At 40.2% G+C, this 18345-nt stretch overlaps 1 protein-coding gene across 1 annotated transcript in view; it reads right to left on the bottom strand.

Moving 5' to 3' along the window:
* Positions 1 to 16296, bottom strand: part of LOC310637671 (uncharacterized protein) — a 28785-nt gene extending 12489 nt beyond the window's left edge. Inside the window, exons 1-8 of the mRNA XM_083358173.1 lie at positions 16064 to 16296; positions 15494 to 15581; positions 11753 to 11930; positions 8526 to 8663; positions 7970 to 8087; positions 7199 to 7341; positions 4757 to 4924; positions 2108 to 2501 (exon numbers count right to left, since the gene is read on the bottom strand). Coding sequence (XP_083214299.1) covers positions 2108 to 2501; positions 4757 to 4924; positions 7199 to 7341; positions 7970 to 8087; positions 8526 to 8663; positions 11753 to 11920 — 1129 coding nt within the window. The 5' untranslated portion in view covers positions 11921 to 11930; positions 15494 to 15581; positions 16064 to 16296. The remainder of the gene's footprint in view (positions 1 to 2107; positions 2502 to 4756; positions 4925 to 7198; positions 7342 to 7969; positions 8088 to 8525; positions 8664 to 11752; positions 11931 to 15493; positions 15582 to 16063) is intronic.
* Between the last annotated feature and the right edge of the window lie 2049 nt (positions 16297 to 18345).

Genomic DNA, 18345 nt, shown 5'->3' with positions numbered 1-18345 from the left:
AAGGCGGTGCAGAGAGTGGTGAGGTTGGCCGAAAAGATCATTGGCAGTTCCCTCCCTCCCATGCAGGACATAGCACAGAAGCGTTGTCTGAACAGGGTCCGTAAGGTTATCTGGGACACTACTCATCCTCTTCACAACCTGTTTTCCTTGTTACCTTCAGGGAGGAGGCTTCATGGTATCCGCAGCAGAACATCCAGATTCAGCCATAGTTTCATTCCATACAGCATTAACCCTGTGAACGCTCAGGCTTCCTCCTTCCGTTATATATTCAAGATGGACAGTATTATTTTACTGTTATGTATATGTAGCGGTGTGGGTCTATACATATGTTGTATATAGTATGTTTTAGGTATGTGTCATGTATGTTTCACTTTGAGAGTGGGCAACTAAATTTCATTTTTGATGTGTGCCGTTGTGCCCACAGTAAAAAAATGACAATAAAGATTATCTTGACTTACCTAAATTTAACAAAATACCCTACAGAGAAAGGAAGATAATACAGCTGTTTCAGCTTTTGCTAAAAATGAGAGGCATCTAGACTATTTTGTTCCAGCCTCCTGATGCAGAGGATAACCTCAATCTAGGATATCTTACTCTGTCCTTTTCCCCCAATCTACAGTTTTATATTGATGACCTATCATTATCTTTGTTTAATTGGCTCTCACTTTACAATGGGGTGTCAAACTGCCGGCCTGTGAGCCAGATGCGTCACGCCAAAAGTGCGCCCACCCCATTGCTGACAATGGGGAAAAAGTTGTGATTATGTTGCAACACGTCACGTTATGTTGCCGGTTTGACACCCCTACTTTACAATAAACATTATGCAAGATAAAATCCCCACTTTTGTTTAAAACTGGGTTAACATAAAAGGTAAAGGTAAAGGTTCCCCCGCACTTGTGTGCTAGTCGTTTCCAACTCTAGGGGCCGGTGCTCATCTCCGTTTCAAAGCCGAAGAGCCAGCGCTTGTCCGAGGACGTCTCCGTGGTCATGTGGCCGGCATGACTAGACGCCAAAGGCGCACGGAACGCTGTTACCTTTCCACCGGAGTGGTCCCTATTTTTCTACTTGCATTTTTACGTGCTTTCGAACTGCTAGGTTGGCAGAAGCTGGGACGAGTAACAGGCGCTCACTCTGTTACGCGGCACTCGGGATTCGACCCGCCAAACTGCCGACCTTCTGATCGACAAGCTCAGCGTCCTAACCCACTGAGCCACCACGTCCCTTCTGGGTTAACATACATTGTAATAAATAAATCTTTCAGCATATCTGCCATTGTCATTCACGTTAAGAGATTTGTTTAGCTTTGGCTTAGTGTGTTGTGTAATCTTATCCTATTGCAATAGAGTTAATAGTTCAAAGTGTATAAATCTAATCAATTTCAGTGATACCGGAGCTCAGTAATAGTGCTCTATCACCACACTAGCTGATAGTAAATCTGATAGCAATAATCAAATGCTTTTATTTCAATTTTGAATACATGAAAAGCTGCATCAAAATAAGAACTGTATAAGGTAAATATAATTTGTAGATATCTGAATTGCATACAATTGCTTGATTAAATAATCCATACAATTGAGTTCCAAGATAGGATTCATATTTCTCAACAGCATTCTTGTTTATAACCACAAAAATGTGTTATGTGTATTTGTTCTAGCACTGTTTACACTTATTATAAGCTAAGCAGAGGCATCCATGGCTAGCCATGACATCACCAAAATGATAAACCATGAGGTCATAAGGCAAACTGAATTGACTGTACAGTACATGTATCATCAGATGGAAATGTACACAGAGCAGATACATAGATACATCTATGTTGTGATAGCTTGATTCATGCTTAGTAACCTCCCCCACACCCCAAATTCCCATAAATCTCAAAGCAATTTTGCAGGCTTTATCTAGCAATCAGAACACTAGAAACGTGTTCTAAAATTATTTTCTGGAATTCATTAAAGATAATTCTATCCTGGAAAGAAAGTATTAAAACTGAATATTACTGGAAGGAACTATATCCCAAATACAAAAAAAAAGCAAATGTGTGGTGATGGGAAAAGTGGCTTATACAAACCTTAATCAACATAGACAGAATGCACCCATTATGGAGAACAATATCTACCAAAGAACAGGATGCTGTTTGTAGATCGCTGGATAATAGAAAAGAGGAAGGGATGGTTAACGTTGAATTCTGGCACAAACATTGCACACCTCATCATCATTACAGCAGCAGTGGCAGCAGCTGCCTCGGTGCCTTCTTCATTGACTTCTATGAATGATTTGTGAATAACTTCAGATATGACTAAATCATAGTTAGCTGACAATCCGGAGAAGTCTGCCTTGCCCTCATCAAATGCATCTGTCATTCCCATGCTTCTCAGAACAGGCTTCAGGTCATATTCTTCTTCCAATTTAAATTTGGGAAAGGAGAGTTCAATTTCTCTTAGGTCCATCATCCCTGGATTGATCCAGTCTATGAGTTTCTCATACGTAATTTCTCTCTCCAGCTAAAATAAGATGAAAAGCATTAAAGGAGAAAGGAATTCCTAGTTATATGACACTATGAAGTATTCTGATCATTTCACTCTAAGGAGAAATATGATGCAATAATAGGAAAATCCTGAAATATTACAAGCAGTTGCAAATTCTTCCATTCCTTCTAGAACAGGGTGTCAAAACTGCTGGCCCATGGGCCAGATGCATCATAGCAAAACTGCGCCCACCCCATTGCTGGCAATGGCAAAAAGTTGTAATTTATTTATTTTAATTCCATTTATATCCCGCCCTTCTCCGAAGACTCAGGGCGGCTTACAAGCTTAGCAGTAGCCTTCATTCTATGTATATGCCTGTTCTAGAACTTTAGGAAAGATAATTAAAAGTCACAAAAATAGGGTAAACCTTAGAACCATATCAATACCTGTTTTCTTATTAGTGACAGGAAGCTTCTACTAACCTTAGCAAGAATAGAGCATTGTTAGAATGCAATAAAAGGTATTTTGAAGCTTGCCAAGAAAAAGGAGCAGATGTTTGTAAATCCTCCATTTTTGGACATATAAATGCCAATTACTATGGTTGTTAAAATCAAAATTATTATCTTCCTATATGAAATATAAAGGTTCATTTGCAGTGGAAATCAAAAGACAAATTAACTATGGGAACACATGCACACCAACACGGACATTTTATAACACCCGTGACACTATTTTGACTATTACCTTTCAAGTGAAATAGGAGAAATTTCAAGTTTCCTTATATGTTCATAAAAACTTTCATAAAGCTATCTCAGTGACCCAGATTACTTAAACTAGCATTCCATACTTTTTTTCCAATCTAAACTTTCTACTTCAGGTTGCAAAAATAAAATAAAATAAAATAAAATAAATTCATCTGCTGTCAGGCATTGCTGTTTGCCTAGTATCTTGGACAAATTTAACAGTTGAATGTTTTGTATTGATTTTCTTAATTCTAAAACCTCTCAGTTACAGCATAGCTACAGTTCTCCAATTTTAAGTAAAACACAGCTAAGAACAAATACGAAGATGTAACCAAAGAATATCAATCAAAAGGGATGCTAAAATAGTCACTATAGGTAATCTTCAACTTATGATCCAACAACTGGGATTGGAATTTCTGTTGTAAGTCATTGTGGTCGTAAGTTGAGCTGGATCCAATTTTACAATTTTTATGATGGATGTTAAGAGAACCACCACAGTTAAGACTCTGTGGTTGTCTTAAGCACAAATTGTTGGGTTGTTTTTTTTTGCTGGAAACTGGCATAAAAGGTCACAAGTCATGATCAGGAGACTGCAATCACTTTCATAATTTTGAATGGTCACTAAAATTTTGAATGGTCATTAAGTCAATGGCTACCTATACAATTATCAGAAGTAATTTTTTTAAAATCCCATTTATATCCCGCCCTTCTCCGAAGACTCAGGGCGGCTTACAATTTAAAGCACAAATCAATGTGCTTAGCAATAGCCTTCATTCTATGTATATGCCTGCTTATTAGGGCTTTCGCCCCCCCCCCCAAACAGCATTATTACAAAGTCATCTTAATTGCCCCCAACAATCTGGGTCCTCATTTTACCTAGCTCGGAAGGATGGAAGGCTGAGTCAACCTTGAGCCTGGTGGGATGAGAACCTGCACTAACTGCAGGCAGCTGGTGTTACTTAAGGAGGCATTAGCCCACTGCTCCACCAAGGCTCTGTGAATTACTCTGTGAATGTGCAGAACATGGTTTTGGCTTGTATCAAAAAGACAAGAATGGACACTAGCCAGGTTTCTATGGAAAGGATATAATGTAGCTGAGAGAAAATTCTTTTCCAGACACATCCCATTTATCTCATCCTTTGGAGGTGGACTCCACAGGACTCAGTTTGTTTCAGACAATATAGCCCTTCTTTGTTTGGGGCAGTTAGAGAAGATGATGCAATAGCATAATCTATCTCAAGCAACTAGTTCTTAATGAATCCCTTGTATTATCAGAAGAAGTATTGCATATTTCTTGGCAACCTTATCAATTGCCTTGACTACATCAGTCGAATCACATTGTGCATCCAATGGTTTGAGACATAACTGCATTAGCTTGTGCATTTGAGATTTTTTTTTGCATCTATTCAAAATAGGGGAAAATACAAGTCAACCAATAATACTAAGAAAGCCAAGCTCTGATATTAAACAGACAAGCTTACACTTATTATGAGAGATGTTTTCGGATGGACAAAGGTTTAAATTCTGTTTCATGAAAGATAAACTCACCCTTTCCAATCCAGTAGAATTATCTTCAATCTTTTCAGGAAGCAAAATGATCATGCTCAACTCATTATCAACATATGGAATCTCAAGAATTGAGGTCCGATAGTCAGATATGTAGGTCATGTAGTACTTCCCTTTCCTGAACATCATCTGCACTGTTTTTGTTTCGTTCTACAAGTGAAGAAAATCTAGGTTAGAAACTTTTTTCAGATAAATAGGAAATACAAATAATTCTATCATGTATTTAGTCTTGGGGTTTTTTTTCTCTCTGCTTAAATCTTTCATCTTTAGTGTCTATGGAGATTCTCAGTCATCCAAGTGATGCTTGTCCCAAAGGTGCTTTTTTCAAGAGGAAACTGCACTTTCTTGTTTTTCTTTGAAGACATTTTGCTTCTCATCCAGGAAGCTTCTTCAGCTCTGATTAGATGGTGGGGAATGGAAGGATTTATACTCCTTGCAGAGAGCTGGTCACTGGCATTCTTTTATAGAGTGATTGTGGATGAGAAGTGAAACGTCTTCAAAGGAAAACAAGGAAGTCCAGTTGCCCCATGAAAAAAGCACCTTTGGGACTTTCATCTTTAGCTTCGACTTTTGAATCAAATCAGAATAGAATTCTTCATTGGCCAAGTGTGATCAGACGCACAAGGAATTTGTCTCCAGTGTAAAGCTCACAGTGTACATATAAACAGGAAATAATAGGTCATAGCTCATAAATCATAGCTACAATTATTAATCATAAGTTACAAACAATTGATAAATCATAAGAAACTAATATGAGAAGATAGCAGAAAAGATAAGAAATGAGGAGAAATGAAAAAAACAACTATCTATATATAATTGTTTTGGCATGCAATGCTGTATAGCAGACATGTCAAACACAAGGCCCGGGGGCTGGATCCGGCCCACGAAGTGGTTTCATGTGGCCCTCGAAGCCATCCTGGAAACAGTGAGGGAACGGCCCCCACTGCCCTGGCCCTGGCCCAGAGACCCTCCTTCCGCCAGAGACCCTCAGATCTGTCCCACTCCTGCCCAGGCCCCCATAGGCACCCTTGATGCAAACGATGTAGAGCTGGCCACGCCCACCCAGTAGGCCATATGCACTCTAGCCACACCCACCCAGTAGGCCATGCCCACCCAGGCCACACCCACCCGGCCCCGAGGGCAACCGCAATGCTGATGCGGCCCTCAATGAAATTGAGTTTGACACCCCTGCTCTATAGCAATGTCCTGTTGGGAGAAGTTGAAACAGTTTATGTCCAGGATATGAGGCGCCTGTAGATATTTTCTCAGTCCTTTTTCTGGTTTGTGCAGTATACAGATCCTAAATGGAAGGCAGGTTGGTTGCAATTGTTTTTTCTGCAGTCCTAACTATCCTTTAAAGTCCGTACCTGTCCTGTTTGTTTGCTGTTCCAAACCAGACAGCTACTGAAGTGTAAACAACAGACTCAATAATTCTTCTGTAGAACTCTTACCAGCAGATCCTTGGGCAATCTGAGCTTTCTGACTTGACACAGGAAGAACCTTGTTTGTTGTGCCTTTTTAATGAAGGTTTGAATGTTAGATGTCCATGCCAGGTCCTTGGAGATGATAGAACCTAGAAACCTGAAGGTCTCTACTGTTGATATTGTGTTGCCTAATATTGCAAGAGGTGGTAGAATAGGAGAGCTTCTTCTAAAATCTACTCTCATCTCTACAGTTTTAAAAGTGTTCAGCTCCAGATTGTTCAGGCTGCACCACAGGGCCAGTAGATCTACTTCTTGTCTTTTCTGTACCTGTCTATACTCTCTATAGGAGCGGTCCCCAATGTTTGCAACTCAGCAGCCCAGCTGGGGTGGGAAAATGGGAACTGGGGGCATGCAGCCCTTGTTCGAGTGGTGGGTTGGCAAACACATGCACAGCTTGACTTGTGTGAGGGGTGGGCTGGTGCGCAGGCACCCAATTGCCCACTGACCCTCCCCTGGTGCAAGTTGAGCTGTGCCTTTAATCAGCAATTATAAACAGATGTTTATAATATCAAAACTAGCCTTCTTTGTGGATAGCCACATAGAAACATATTGTGCCTGTTCATCCTCCATCGAATACTTCCAGGTGATCATACATAAAAGAACCCTATACTCAGCAAATATATTTGCTAATCGCAACTACTCTGTAGTTATTATGGTTAATCACGCAGAATTAGTGGGAGTGGTGCTGCATTAGAAATCCCTGCGGAAAAAGTTTCAATGACTGAAAAGTCTGAATTTCTACACACAAAGCCTTAATAACTCAAGATGACTGATCTTCATGATTCATCTATTTCCATGAAGATCAATAAAAATGTAAGGAGTAAGCAATTTATTTGCTACAGGAATGTTTCAAATTAATCCCAGACTTGCTTCAGATATATGCAAAATAACGCTATTTAAAATATTCAGAATGCCTCTTTATTTGTTAACAAATGCATACCTTGTTAATGTGGAATGGCCTTTCCTGTGTATGATCTTTGTTGAACTGATTTGCCCAGTTTCCCTTGAAATAGATAGCATTCACCAAAACCAGTTTTGTAAGTGAATCAATTATTCCTGGGGCAAGCAGATTCTGAATTTTACCTTTGGAGAGCGTAAAAAAACACCTGCTTTAATTGATACTTTTATATGCATAATGTTGCACAAAAAATTCTTAGCAGCCCACTTGTAAGATTTATGGTTTAAGATCTCTCTCTCTTTCTCTCGCCCTCCCTCCCTCTCTTTCTCAGTCATTGGAATACTTAGCAAATCATGGACATGTTTGTAGGTAAACCAAAATAAAGCCATTTTTATTTAATTATTAGAATTTTATCTTGATTTGTCTTCATGAGCTCAAGGCGGTTCCCCAAAAAGCTCCTCTGACTTAGGATAAAATATAGTTTTGCTTCCTCAGAGTCAGTCCAACACCCATCCATCCATCTTCCCTTAACATTTATATCATTGCCCATTTTATATTGTTATTTAGTAAGGTAACCATACATACAGAAGTTAAACAACAGGCAAATTAAATAACTGAAATATGCTCAGATGTGTCCAATAAAATCAAGCATCTGTTCTTGGCTAGAATTTCATGAGAGGTTTGATGGGCTTTGATGTAGCAAGTAACAGTTAACTATGTTAGGGCTGTCTGCCTTGTCTGTCTCTCTCACATGCATGCACAATATTGCATATCTTTCTTAATGGAAATAATTAACTCTATTATCATTCTCACCTGCCGTTTTGTCTTCTACCCAGGCATTTATATGTCTTCTTGAATCTTCTGCAGCTTGCTTAAAGTTAAGTTTCTCCAGACCTGCCTGGTAGAATTTCTGAGTGGATTCTATAAATGACTTAAGAAACAGTGACATCGCAGTAATGGAAGCAACACTAAAGAGCAAGTACTGATTTTGTTCTATTCTTCTGTGAACTAACAATCCAGAAACATTATTTATTACACCGAACACACCTTAGAAAGAGCCAGTGCCACTGGACAGTTAATACAATTTGTTTATTCAATAATATATCTGGCAATTATTGGTCACATAGTTCTATTTTGCCTTTTCTATATTTAGGATGCTAAAATCTTATTGGGTGTTCCTGTAACATTCCCAATAAAAGCAGTTGGCCTTTTAATTCCCCCTTCATATAACTCAATTGACCAAAGTAAAGCTATAGGCGTATTAGGTGCTTTTTTAGAACCAAACTGTAGTTCCAGTAAGGTAGGCAAACACTGGAACAGAGCATTTATGGTTGCTTCTAGCCAGTTCTCCAACATGCATGTAACTTACTGCAAGAAAATCATATGAAGTTTCTCCAAAGAGCCGGTTGGCTAGACTGAGGCTATAATTGGCTCCTGGTTTGTTGATTTCAGAAATGAGTTTCTCAAATCTTTGGTGAACCTCTCCATCTTTGGATACGGATAGCACCTATGATATATGGATAATCAAGTTATGTTCAAAGTCAATTCAAAATGTAATACAACAATAGCAAAAGCTTGGAAAAGCTTGCACATTACAAATGGTCTCCATATCATTTGAAGCTAACCTGCATGTGTATAGCTTTTTAAGTTAATAGATGATGAGGTCCAGCCTTGAAAACTAAACATGGTTGTGCCTACTTATTATTTGGGTAGTGTTTGGAACCCAAGCTTGTAGGGCAGGGGTCCCCAACCCCTAGTCCGTGGACCAGTACCGGGCCGCAGCATGCCAGCAACTAGACCGCACAAACAAGCAAAGCCCCATCTGTGGGATGCAGGCAGCACACAAAACCTGGCCCCCTCCAGTCCGCAGAAAAACCTCTCCACACGTAACCCATCCCTGGTGCCCAAAAGGTTGGAGACTTCTGTTCTAGAGTACAAGAAAATTTTTAAAAACCCAGCTTCCTTAAAGGAAATCACTTCCCTGCAGTTGCTACAGAAACTCACAGTATAGGTGTCCATAAAATCCCTAAAAGTTAACCTTGAACTTGGTTTTACTGTATATATTTGGACTTCTCAAGTTTGAAATTCCTAATCATTGATCTCCTTTGAAAATCAATTTGATTGACAAGTAAGAGAGATGGAGGATTTTCAGAAATGTCCCTTTATTTGAAGAGAAAAAAGTTTAAATCACAAAGAGTATGCCTCTGTGCATAAAGTATTTTTTTAAAGGCAGAAGGAACACTCTTGTGCCTACTTTTACTCTTTATATAAACTTCTGAGCAAATTGAATCTTTATGTGCCATCAGCCTCACTCCAAATTTATAATGGAAAGTATTTCTTAGGGAAACGGTAGGTAGCACTTTTGAAGACAAAGGCTGAACTTTAATGCTTCTAGGAAGATTGGCAGCTGCAGTGAGTTGGACACTATCAAGGACGTGTCCCAGTGCCTGAAGATTGTTGGGGTTTGGATGGGCAGGAACAGGTTTAAACTCAACCTTGTCAAGACTAGGTGACTACACGTTTCTGGTTCTCCTGGCACCACAACTTTCCAACTTCAAATCTGAATGGGCTAGAATTCCCTTAAGACAGAACCTGTGCATAATCGTAATCATAATAGTAAAGTTGGAAGGCACCTTGGAGGTCATCCAGTCCAACCCCCTGCTCAGGCAGGAAACCCTATACCATTTCAGACAAATGACTGTCCAGTCTCTTCTTAAGATCTGGAGTCTTCTTGGATTCATACCCACTGCAGCTGTCAGCTGTGGTTTGGGAAGAAGCTTTGTCTAGATTTGTCTGGTGCACAAACCACACCTTTTCCTGGACTGGGAATCCCTTCTCTTAAGTCATTCATTCCATACCTGCCTCACACGTCGGCTGCTGCAAATTGCACCTCTTAGAGCTATTCTTGAAAGCCACTCAGAAACTGCCACTGATCCAGAACTGAGCAATATAGGCCAGTATAGGCACACCTCTCCTGCATCAGCTGTGGAAGTTATCCGTAAGTGCCTTGATGAAATTCAAGGTCTGATTGCCATCTATAACATCTACATGGCATGTAGCTCCACGGTCACCTTTCTCCTATTGCTTCAATAGAATATGACAGAGTTGCTCCAGGTCCCACATTTAACATAGTGCCACATTTTGCCTTCTTCGTCATGATACTTGTACTCTGGTACCATTTCCCCTCAAGGTTCAAGTTCCCCTGACCAAGCCATCTTTTAAATGGGCCTTGAAGAACTGTTTTTTTTTTCTGCAGGTGCAGAGCCAAGAAGTGTATACCATAGGGGTGGATTCTGTTAATGTGTTGCATAGGCCTGTGTTACTTTCTTTTTTATTATTTTAATTGTATTTTGCATTTTTAAAAAATTCATAATGACTCTGGGCAGTACATAAATTTGAGAAATAAATGAATGCCATGGGTATCCAACACTGAAGCACAAACATGTACCAGAACCAAGATTCTGTGTCCACCTCCCAACTCTCCAAGTTCCTATTTATTTTTTAAAAATGCCCATTTTAGGTCCTACCCTGGAGGTGGAATGTTTTCCCTAACCGGAGCATGCCATAAATTTTCCTTCTGATTTTTGATAATTGTGGTGAATTACCACAATTCACCACAATGGATTTTCCACAAAATGGATTTTCAAACTCTGGAACTTCAAAAGTTAAGGACTTTTGTCCCAGATAATATCGTTGACATGGTTAGCAACTGCATTAATGGCTTTTATAAAAAGTTAGGCCCAGAGGACTGAACCCCTATTGTGCTTCCTATGCGTGCTGTTTGCATTACAAGCAAATAGCAGCTGCTCCCCCTCCTCGTGCATACAGAGTCCCAAATCTGGAGGAGAAAATGGCACTGGGAGCAGAATTAAAGAGTCTCGATAACAGCGGCACCCCTTCTGCAGGTTGCATTTTTCAAAAGCTAATCAGACACTAGGCAATGGCTTGGGTCCGGACTATCTAAGGGAACACCTGCTGCCGGCATCATCTTCCCATCGTCCTGTGCACCCCCACAGGGAGGGCCTTCTCAGGGTACCGCCGGTTAATGAATGCCGGCGGGTTATTCCCAGGGGGAGGGCGTTCTCTGTGGGTGCGCCTGCCCTATGGAACCAACTACCCACGGAACTTAGGACTGCCCCCGACCATCGCTCATTTCGCCGGGACCTGAAAACTTGGCTCTTTGAGCTGTTTAGTCCAGACTGTGGGGTTGTTAATTTAATTGGGTTTTAGATTTACTTTTGGGGCTTGAATTTTATTTAATTGTTTTAATTGATTTTAATTTTGTATTTCATGGTTTTAACTGTCCTGTAAACCGCCCTGAGTCCTACGGGAATAGGACGGTATATAAATTCAATAAATAAATAAATAAATAAATTGCATGAACAGCATCATTTTAGGAGTGTAGCCAGGTTGAGTTGATAGGTGTACTTGGAACTTTCTAGTGCAGGTCATAGTCACCTAGACTTGCATGACTGCAACATGGGCAACATTTAAATGTAATAAATTAGACATTGTCATAATTGGCTACCAAGGGTAGGGACCACCTCCTAGCTAGCCCCCTTTTTTTCTTTTTTAATAAAATGTATCTTGATATACCTTTGACATCTGAGCTTCTGTGTTACCTCTAGCACCCAACGAGACCATTAGCAGCGCAGAAGACACACTCAAAGGAGAAAAAAACAAGTTCTTGGCAGAATCATTTGCACTAAGCTTCTCGAAGAGGTTGAGGGCAAAGGTGGTGTTTCCTGCAGATAGGCTGTCCATGTTTCAGAGCCTAGAGAACAAATATAGTACGATAAACCATAGATTAGCTCCTAAATAATGACTGAAATACCCCACCCAGGAAACTATTTTGTGTTCTACTTGAACAATTTTGTGAAATCGTGGGCGCTCCATCACTGGAGATTTTTAAGAGGAGAGTGGAAATTCACCTGTCTGAGATGGTATAGGTTGTCCTGCTTGAGCAGGGGGGCTGGACTAGAAGGCCTCCAAGGTCCCTTCCAGCTGTATTCTATTCTGCTCTATACTATACTATTCTATTCTATTCTGCTCCTATTCTATTCTGCTCCTATTCGATTCTGCTCCTATTCGATTCTGCTCCTATTCGATTCTGCTCCTATTCGATTCTGCTCCTATTCGATTCTATTCTATTCTGATTCTATTCTGATTCTATTCTGATTCTGATTCTATTCTGATTCTATTCTGATTCTATTCTGATTCTATTCTGATTCTATTCTGATTCTATTCTATTCTGATTCTATTCTATTCTATTCTATTCTATTCTATTCTATTCTATTCTATTCTATTCTATTCTATTCTATTCTATTCTATTCTATTCTATTCTATTCTATTCTATTCTATTCTATTCTATTCTATTCTATTCTATTCTATTCTATTCTATTCTATTCTATTCCATTCCATTCCATTCCATTCCATTCCATTCCATTCCATTCCATTCCATTCCATTTCTATTTGCTTTAAGGAATATGATGTACAGAACTTAGTGGACAAAATATAAGGGAACTATGAACCCCACTTGCAGATTCATATATAATTCCAGAGATAAAAACAGGGCTTCCCTCCTCCCCAACCTTGTGACAATTCTACAGCAACCATACAAAAGCTAAATGATGGGAAGAGAGGATATCTGCATTATTCACGTGGTACAAACCAGTCCTGGAGAAGAAAAATGCTTAATACTTGAAAAATAACTTACCCAAGAAAAAAATGAGAGAGAAAGGAAGTGTGCCTATTTCCAGGCTGCAAATGACCCCTAGATGGTAGTAAAGAATTAAAATTTTCTGTATTTTTTTATTTTTTTGCTTCCATCTTGTGGTTATCTGGTTGGGAGGTGGAGCAGCTACAATTCCATAGATGATTTCCACAACACACAGAGCAGGAATGAACTCCATAAACAGAAAAGCACTATTGCAACAAAATTGCTGTCTGTCTTAAGGCACTTATTCTACAGTTTAGGGGAAGGTCAGCAAGTACTCATCTTAATTTTATACTTAACCAGTTAAACTTAAAAAATTATTTAAAAAATAGAGCCAGTTTAGATATAGCAGTTAAGGCACCAGACCAGAAACTTGGGACTGGGAATTCTAGCTCTGTCATATGCATGAAACCAGCTGCATGATTTTGGGGTCAGTCCCTCTCTCTCAGGAAGCAGATAATGGTACACCAGTTCCAAAAAGCTTTGTCCAGAAAACAGCAGGGATTTGTCAAGATAGTCACCAGGAATCAGAGTTTATTCAAAGGGATAAAAAAGTGGTTAAAGGCCAATATTTAAAAAGAAAAAAAAATTAAGCACTGAAGAATCACTGTTGACTAACTTACCTGACTGTTCTTTGGCTTTAATAGTTAAAATCCTCAGGAAGGCAATTTATCAGTTTTACAGCCAATACTCAAATATTCCTCTTTTACACACCCAGGCTATAAAGCAGCACTCCTCAATCTTTGCAACTTGGTGGCCCAGTTGGGGGCGGGGGGGGGGGGAAGAGGGGAACCAGGCTGCATGTATGGCAGGTTGGTGCACATGCATAGCTCAACTTGCACAATCTGCAGGCCAGCACACACACGCATTTGTGCACAGCTCGACTTGTGCAAGTTGAACAGTGCAGTCTGTGCATGTGCGCTGATCTGCCACTTATGCAAGTCAAGCTGTGCACCGCGCGTGCACACTGCTTACCACTCACGTGTCCTGTTTCTGAATAGGCCATAGCCTGGTAGTGAGCCAGGGTTGGGGACCTCTGCTATAAAGTACCTATCATATAGTTTAATCAGAAATTATTATCCAGGGCCTTGATTCATTTTACTATGTACTTTTTTCTTTTACATTAATCACCTACTCCAGTGTTTCTCAACCTTTCTTCACCATGGACCCCCTTTAAATATATTTTGTGGCCATGGACCATGACCATAGAGCCCCAAGACTTAAACTCAAGATTTAAATCAAAATAACCTTTCTTCAAGCCTTCACATACTCCCCCCCCCGTGATGACACTGTGCCCCCCAGGGATCCGTGGACCATAGGCTGAGAACCACTGGACAACTCAATCTTCTGAATATATTGGTAATGTCCAAGATACCATGGCATATTAAAGTACATATGTTAGGTAATATAAATGCTCATATTAAAAAAAAGAAAATTAAAAGAAAGCAGAGAAATTGTCATCTTTCAAGTCAGACAATGAAACTTCTGTCTTAGATGAGACAGACCCTATTTTATAGCAACACTACAAACAGGCTGTCTCAAAATATCAAGTAATCAGATGCATGTGGTAAACAGCAAAACAAACATGAAGAGGATCAAAAGAATAGTAAGAAGATAGAGGTGTCTTTTAAATAATAAAAGTCAAGAGAACTGCATAATCTACCTCTTGTCTTAATGAATTATTTCGGAGAATCCAAAAAGTTGGATGCTATTTTGTAACTCTTAGTTAATACTGTCAGTAACAGACTTCAAGTTTGTCTCCCAATATGCCTAGCACAGCCTCCACTGAAATTTTTTATCACTTTCCTGTTATTCAAGCAAATGTCTGTCTATTCACTGCAGGGTAATCAAGAAGTTTTAGAAAAATCAAATGCTAGCTCTCATATTAAAGAACAAGAACAGCTATCCTAAGTCCCTGCCATCGCAGCAAATATAAGATAGAGTAGTAAAGTAGCAATTTTATTAAATTCTATTAAGGTTTTCATTCTGCCAGATATGGGGGTGGGGGTTGGGTACTCCTCTATTCAAAGTAACTGTACAGCTTCACAGAAAACAGCAGTTCTACCTATTCTATGAGAATCCCAGCCTGGCAGCCCTAACTTCTCTTCTGTGCTTATCCAACGAGGAACCGTGGGATGAATTATAGCACACAGGTACCCCAAACACACAGCAGCACACTGCACTGCAGAGTGCAAATGCTGCTTTAGGCTCCACAACTAACTGAAACACACCTCCCTTTACAGTTTGGTGTTTTCAAGGTGCCAAGATTGACTCTTACCACCGGTATATGTTAGTTAGTTAGTTAGTTAGTTAGTTAGTTAGTTAGTTATTTTTGGGACTTATATGCCGCCCTATCTCCCGAAGGACTCGGGGCAGCTAACAACAATAAAATACAACGATACAAAAATTAAAAAGAATTAAATTAGCCCCAATAAAATAAATTAAAATTGAAGTTAAGTATGTTACGTATTCATACAACAATGTGCCAACCAAGAAAGCCCCAGCAAACTGTCAAATCAGCTCCCAGCCAAGGGAGCTCAAGCAAACTTGTCACTTTATGCCAATCTCACCTGTGGCACCTGCAGAACAGGAGAGAGTGAAAAAACGTACAATGGTTTTACCTGGAACAGGTAAGTATTCTGGGGCTGCTAGGGCAGTTACTGGAGACGTCTGGCTGGGGAGAAAAGCCAGCGAAGCTGCAAATAAATCCTGGAAGAAGCAAAACGAACAATGTTGCCTTGGGTTGACTCAACAAGCAAACTGCACACCGCCTCTTCAAAAGGAAGGGGGTGAAAACCCCCTAGATAGGGAGGGAAGGAAGAAGGGCAGGAAAGAAATCCAGACGCGGAAAGGGCATATGTTCACCACCAGCCCTTTAAACTTCCTGGGAGAGGCCCTTTAAAGCAGGGGTCTTCAAACTCGGCCCTTTTATGACTCATGGACTTCAACTCCCAGAATTCGTCAGCCAGCATGCCTGGCTGAGGAATTCTGGGAGTTGAAGTCCATGAGTCATAAAAGGGCCGAGTTTGAAGACCCCTGCTTTAAACAGTCACAGCCTCCCTTTGCTGTTAGAAAGCCCCCAATCCACGCCTCCCTTAAAGCCCGCAGGCAACCCGGCCGCCCAGCTGAACGCCCTGAGAACTTTCCCTGCAAACGCTGAATTCCAATCGCGGCTTGAGGCCTCTTTTTACCTAGAGGGAAGTCTTTTCGCCAACTTTCCTGGAAAGAGGCCGAAAAGAGAAGTTCTTCCGCGGCCAGCCCTCTATTAAAAAAAAAAAAAGAGTTTGCAGCCTGCAGGCCCGGGCGAAATTGCTTTCAGCCGCTTGCTACAAACTTCCTTTCCCCTCTTTGCAACGAAGTGCGAATGCGCTGTACAGCTCGAGGCGTGGAAGAGCGGTCGGGTTTCGACGTGCCTTTAAAGGTGTGCTCCAGGGCGTGTTTTTAAGGTGTGGGTCCTCCAGGGCGTGGGCTTCCAGCTGCCGGCTTTAGCTTGCCTAACCCTTTGCACTGAGCATGCGTTAGAAGTGGCTGGTATTAAAGGGCTCTTGCCCGCGGAATCGGAAAGGGAAGCGTCACACGATTTCTTTGGAAAACGGAGCTTTTCCCCTTATCGCGGTTGGCCAAGAAATGCTGAGAGACTCGCAAAAGGATGCAACGTTGATCTGGCTTGTACCTTTTGTTAATCACACTGTCCAGAGACTAGCAATGAAAGGCTATCCTTGCAGGTTTTGACTCAACTAAACGGGATGAATGAATCCTGCTGGACCGCAAGAGCAATTTAAAAGGCTAGATTGAAATTAGAGAAAAGCGTCCCGGAAGAAGGTGGGATGGAAATAGTTGTATCCTTATGCCAGGGAAACTACGTGGATCTTTCCATGCAGACGTTAGACTCTACTGGGTTATTTTATTATTTTTCTTCCATCTTTTATTTTTATACATAATTCAAGATTACAAACATACCTTCTTCATTATCCCATTTTCAGCCTAACGTGTAGAGATTCAGAATGCATCGAAGAATCTAAATTGGAGATCTGAAGGCACAATGAGAGGGCTGTGGCATATCAGTGGCAAAAAAACATGAATAACTTTTTTCTCCTAAATCATCGATATAAATTTAATATATTTTTCTAAGAAAATATATATCCCAAACTAGTTGTGGAAATCAAAGTAAATGCTACTGCAGCGGTTCCTATATCCTTTTTCTTGGTGGGATGGAGGCCCAAAGCAATTTAGATATTTGCATGTGAACAAATGATGGTCTATGTGCAAAGATTATTTCAAGATTGATTGCACCATTCACTCCTTCGGCTGAATCAGCAGTTGCCGCACCCAGAAGAATTTCACTGGAACTCATCTTAAATGAGCTCACTGTTTGTCCCAACATTTTGGTGACACCTAGTATAAGAGAAAACTGATCCACCAGGTTGAGTGATCCAGAAGCCAAGTTACATAGGGACTGTCCCCCCTAGCTCTCCATAAAAGAGATTGACAACAGCACAGTTAAAAAGCCAGTTTATATTTTTATTTATTAGTGCACAAAGTGCAACAATAGAGAAAGCATCATTTGTCAAGGTTTTAGTTGCTTAAGAAAGTGCATTGCTAGATTCATGTAAAATTAATCATATGTTTGAGCCCCCCCCCCTCCAAATCAGGTTCATATTTATCCATTTTAATTTACAAGTGCAAAGAAGAAAAATCTGGAAAATGTGTAATAATGTTTAGGGCTCTTTACATTTGTGACTTTAGATCAGAGTACATTAAAAACTGTGGTATATTTCATCTTCAGTTCATATAAGCCATGCATTATTGTAGCTGTTACGTGTAGCAACAACAACAATAATGATAGAGTTGGGACCTTGGAGGTCTTCTAGTCCAACCCCCTGCTCAGGCAAGAAACCCTGTGCTATCAATCCCGTCAGTAAATATTTTGTGGTTATCAATATTTTTTCTATCACCATTCATTATATTAAAGCATCTGCTTCTACTACACCCTTTCCTCCAGTTCAGAAAAGAGAAAGAAAATGGCTTCTTTTCTGCGTATGCTTTACTGAATTCCAAAATTCTGAAGTAAAAGGTTGATTTGGGGTTTTTTTCCCATTTGCTAAATTCTGTAGGGAAAGAAAATATTTAATAGCCACTTGGACCATAGAAGAGGATAACAAAGCAGGGATCCTATGACCTTTATTTCCCTGAAGTCCCCCAGTCACACTGCCCTGAAATAGTTCCACAAGGAGAATTATAAGTTCCACTATGGCCCCTTTATGACCTGTGCACTTCAACTCCCAGAATTCCTGAGCTTTATGATCTTGAGTTGCAGCCCACAAGTCAGAAAGGGGTCATAGTTACTCACCCCTGAACTACACCATCAAGTCTCATTGCTGTGACAAAATCAAATTCTGCATGAATAAATTGACTAAACTCTAAAGAAGCTACCGCTTCAATATAACCCACTGCATTCTTATTTCTTGCAAAT

Source organism: Vipera ursinii, assembly GCF_947247035.1.
Source record: "Vipera ursinii genome assembly, chromosome: 3".
Taxonomy (NCBI): Eukaryota; Metazoa; Chordata; class Lepidosauria; order Squamata; family Viperidae; genus Vipera; species Vipera ursinii.
The sequence above is the reverse complement of the archived record's forward strand: the minus strand, read 5'-3'. Positions and strand labels throughout refer to the sequence as shown.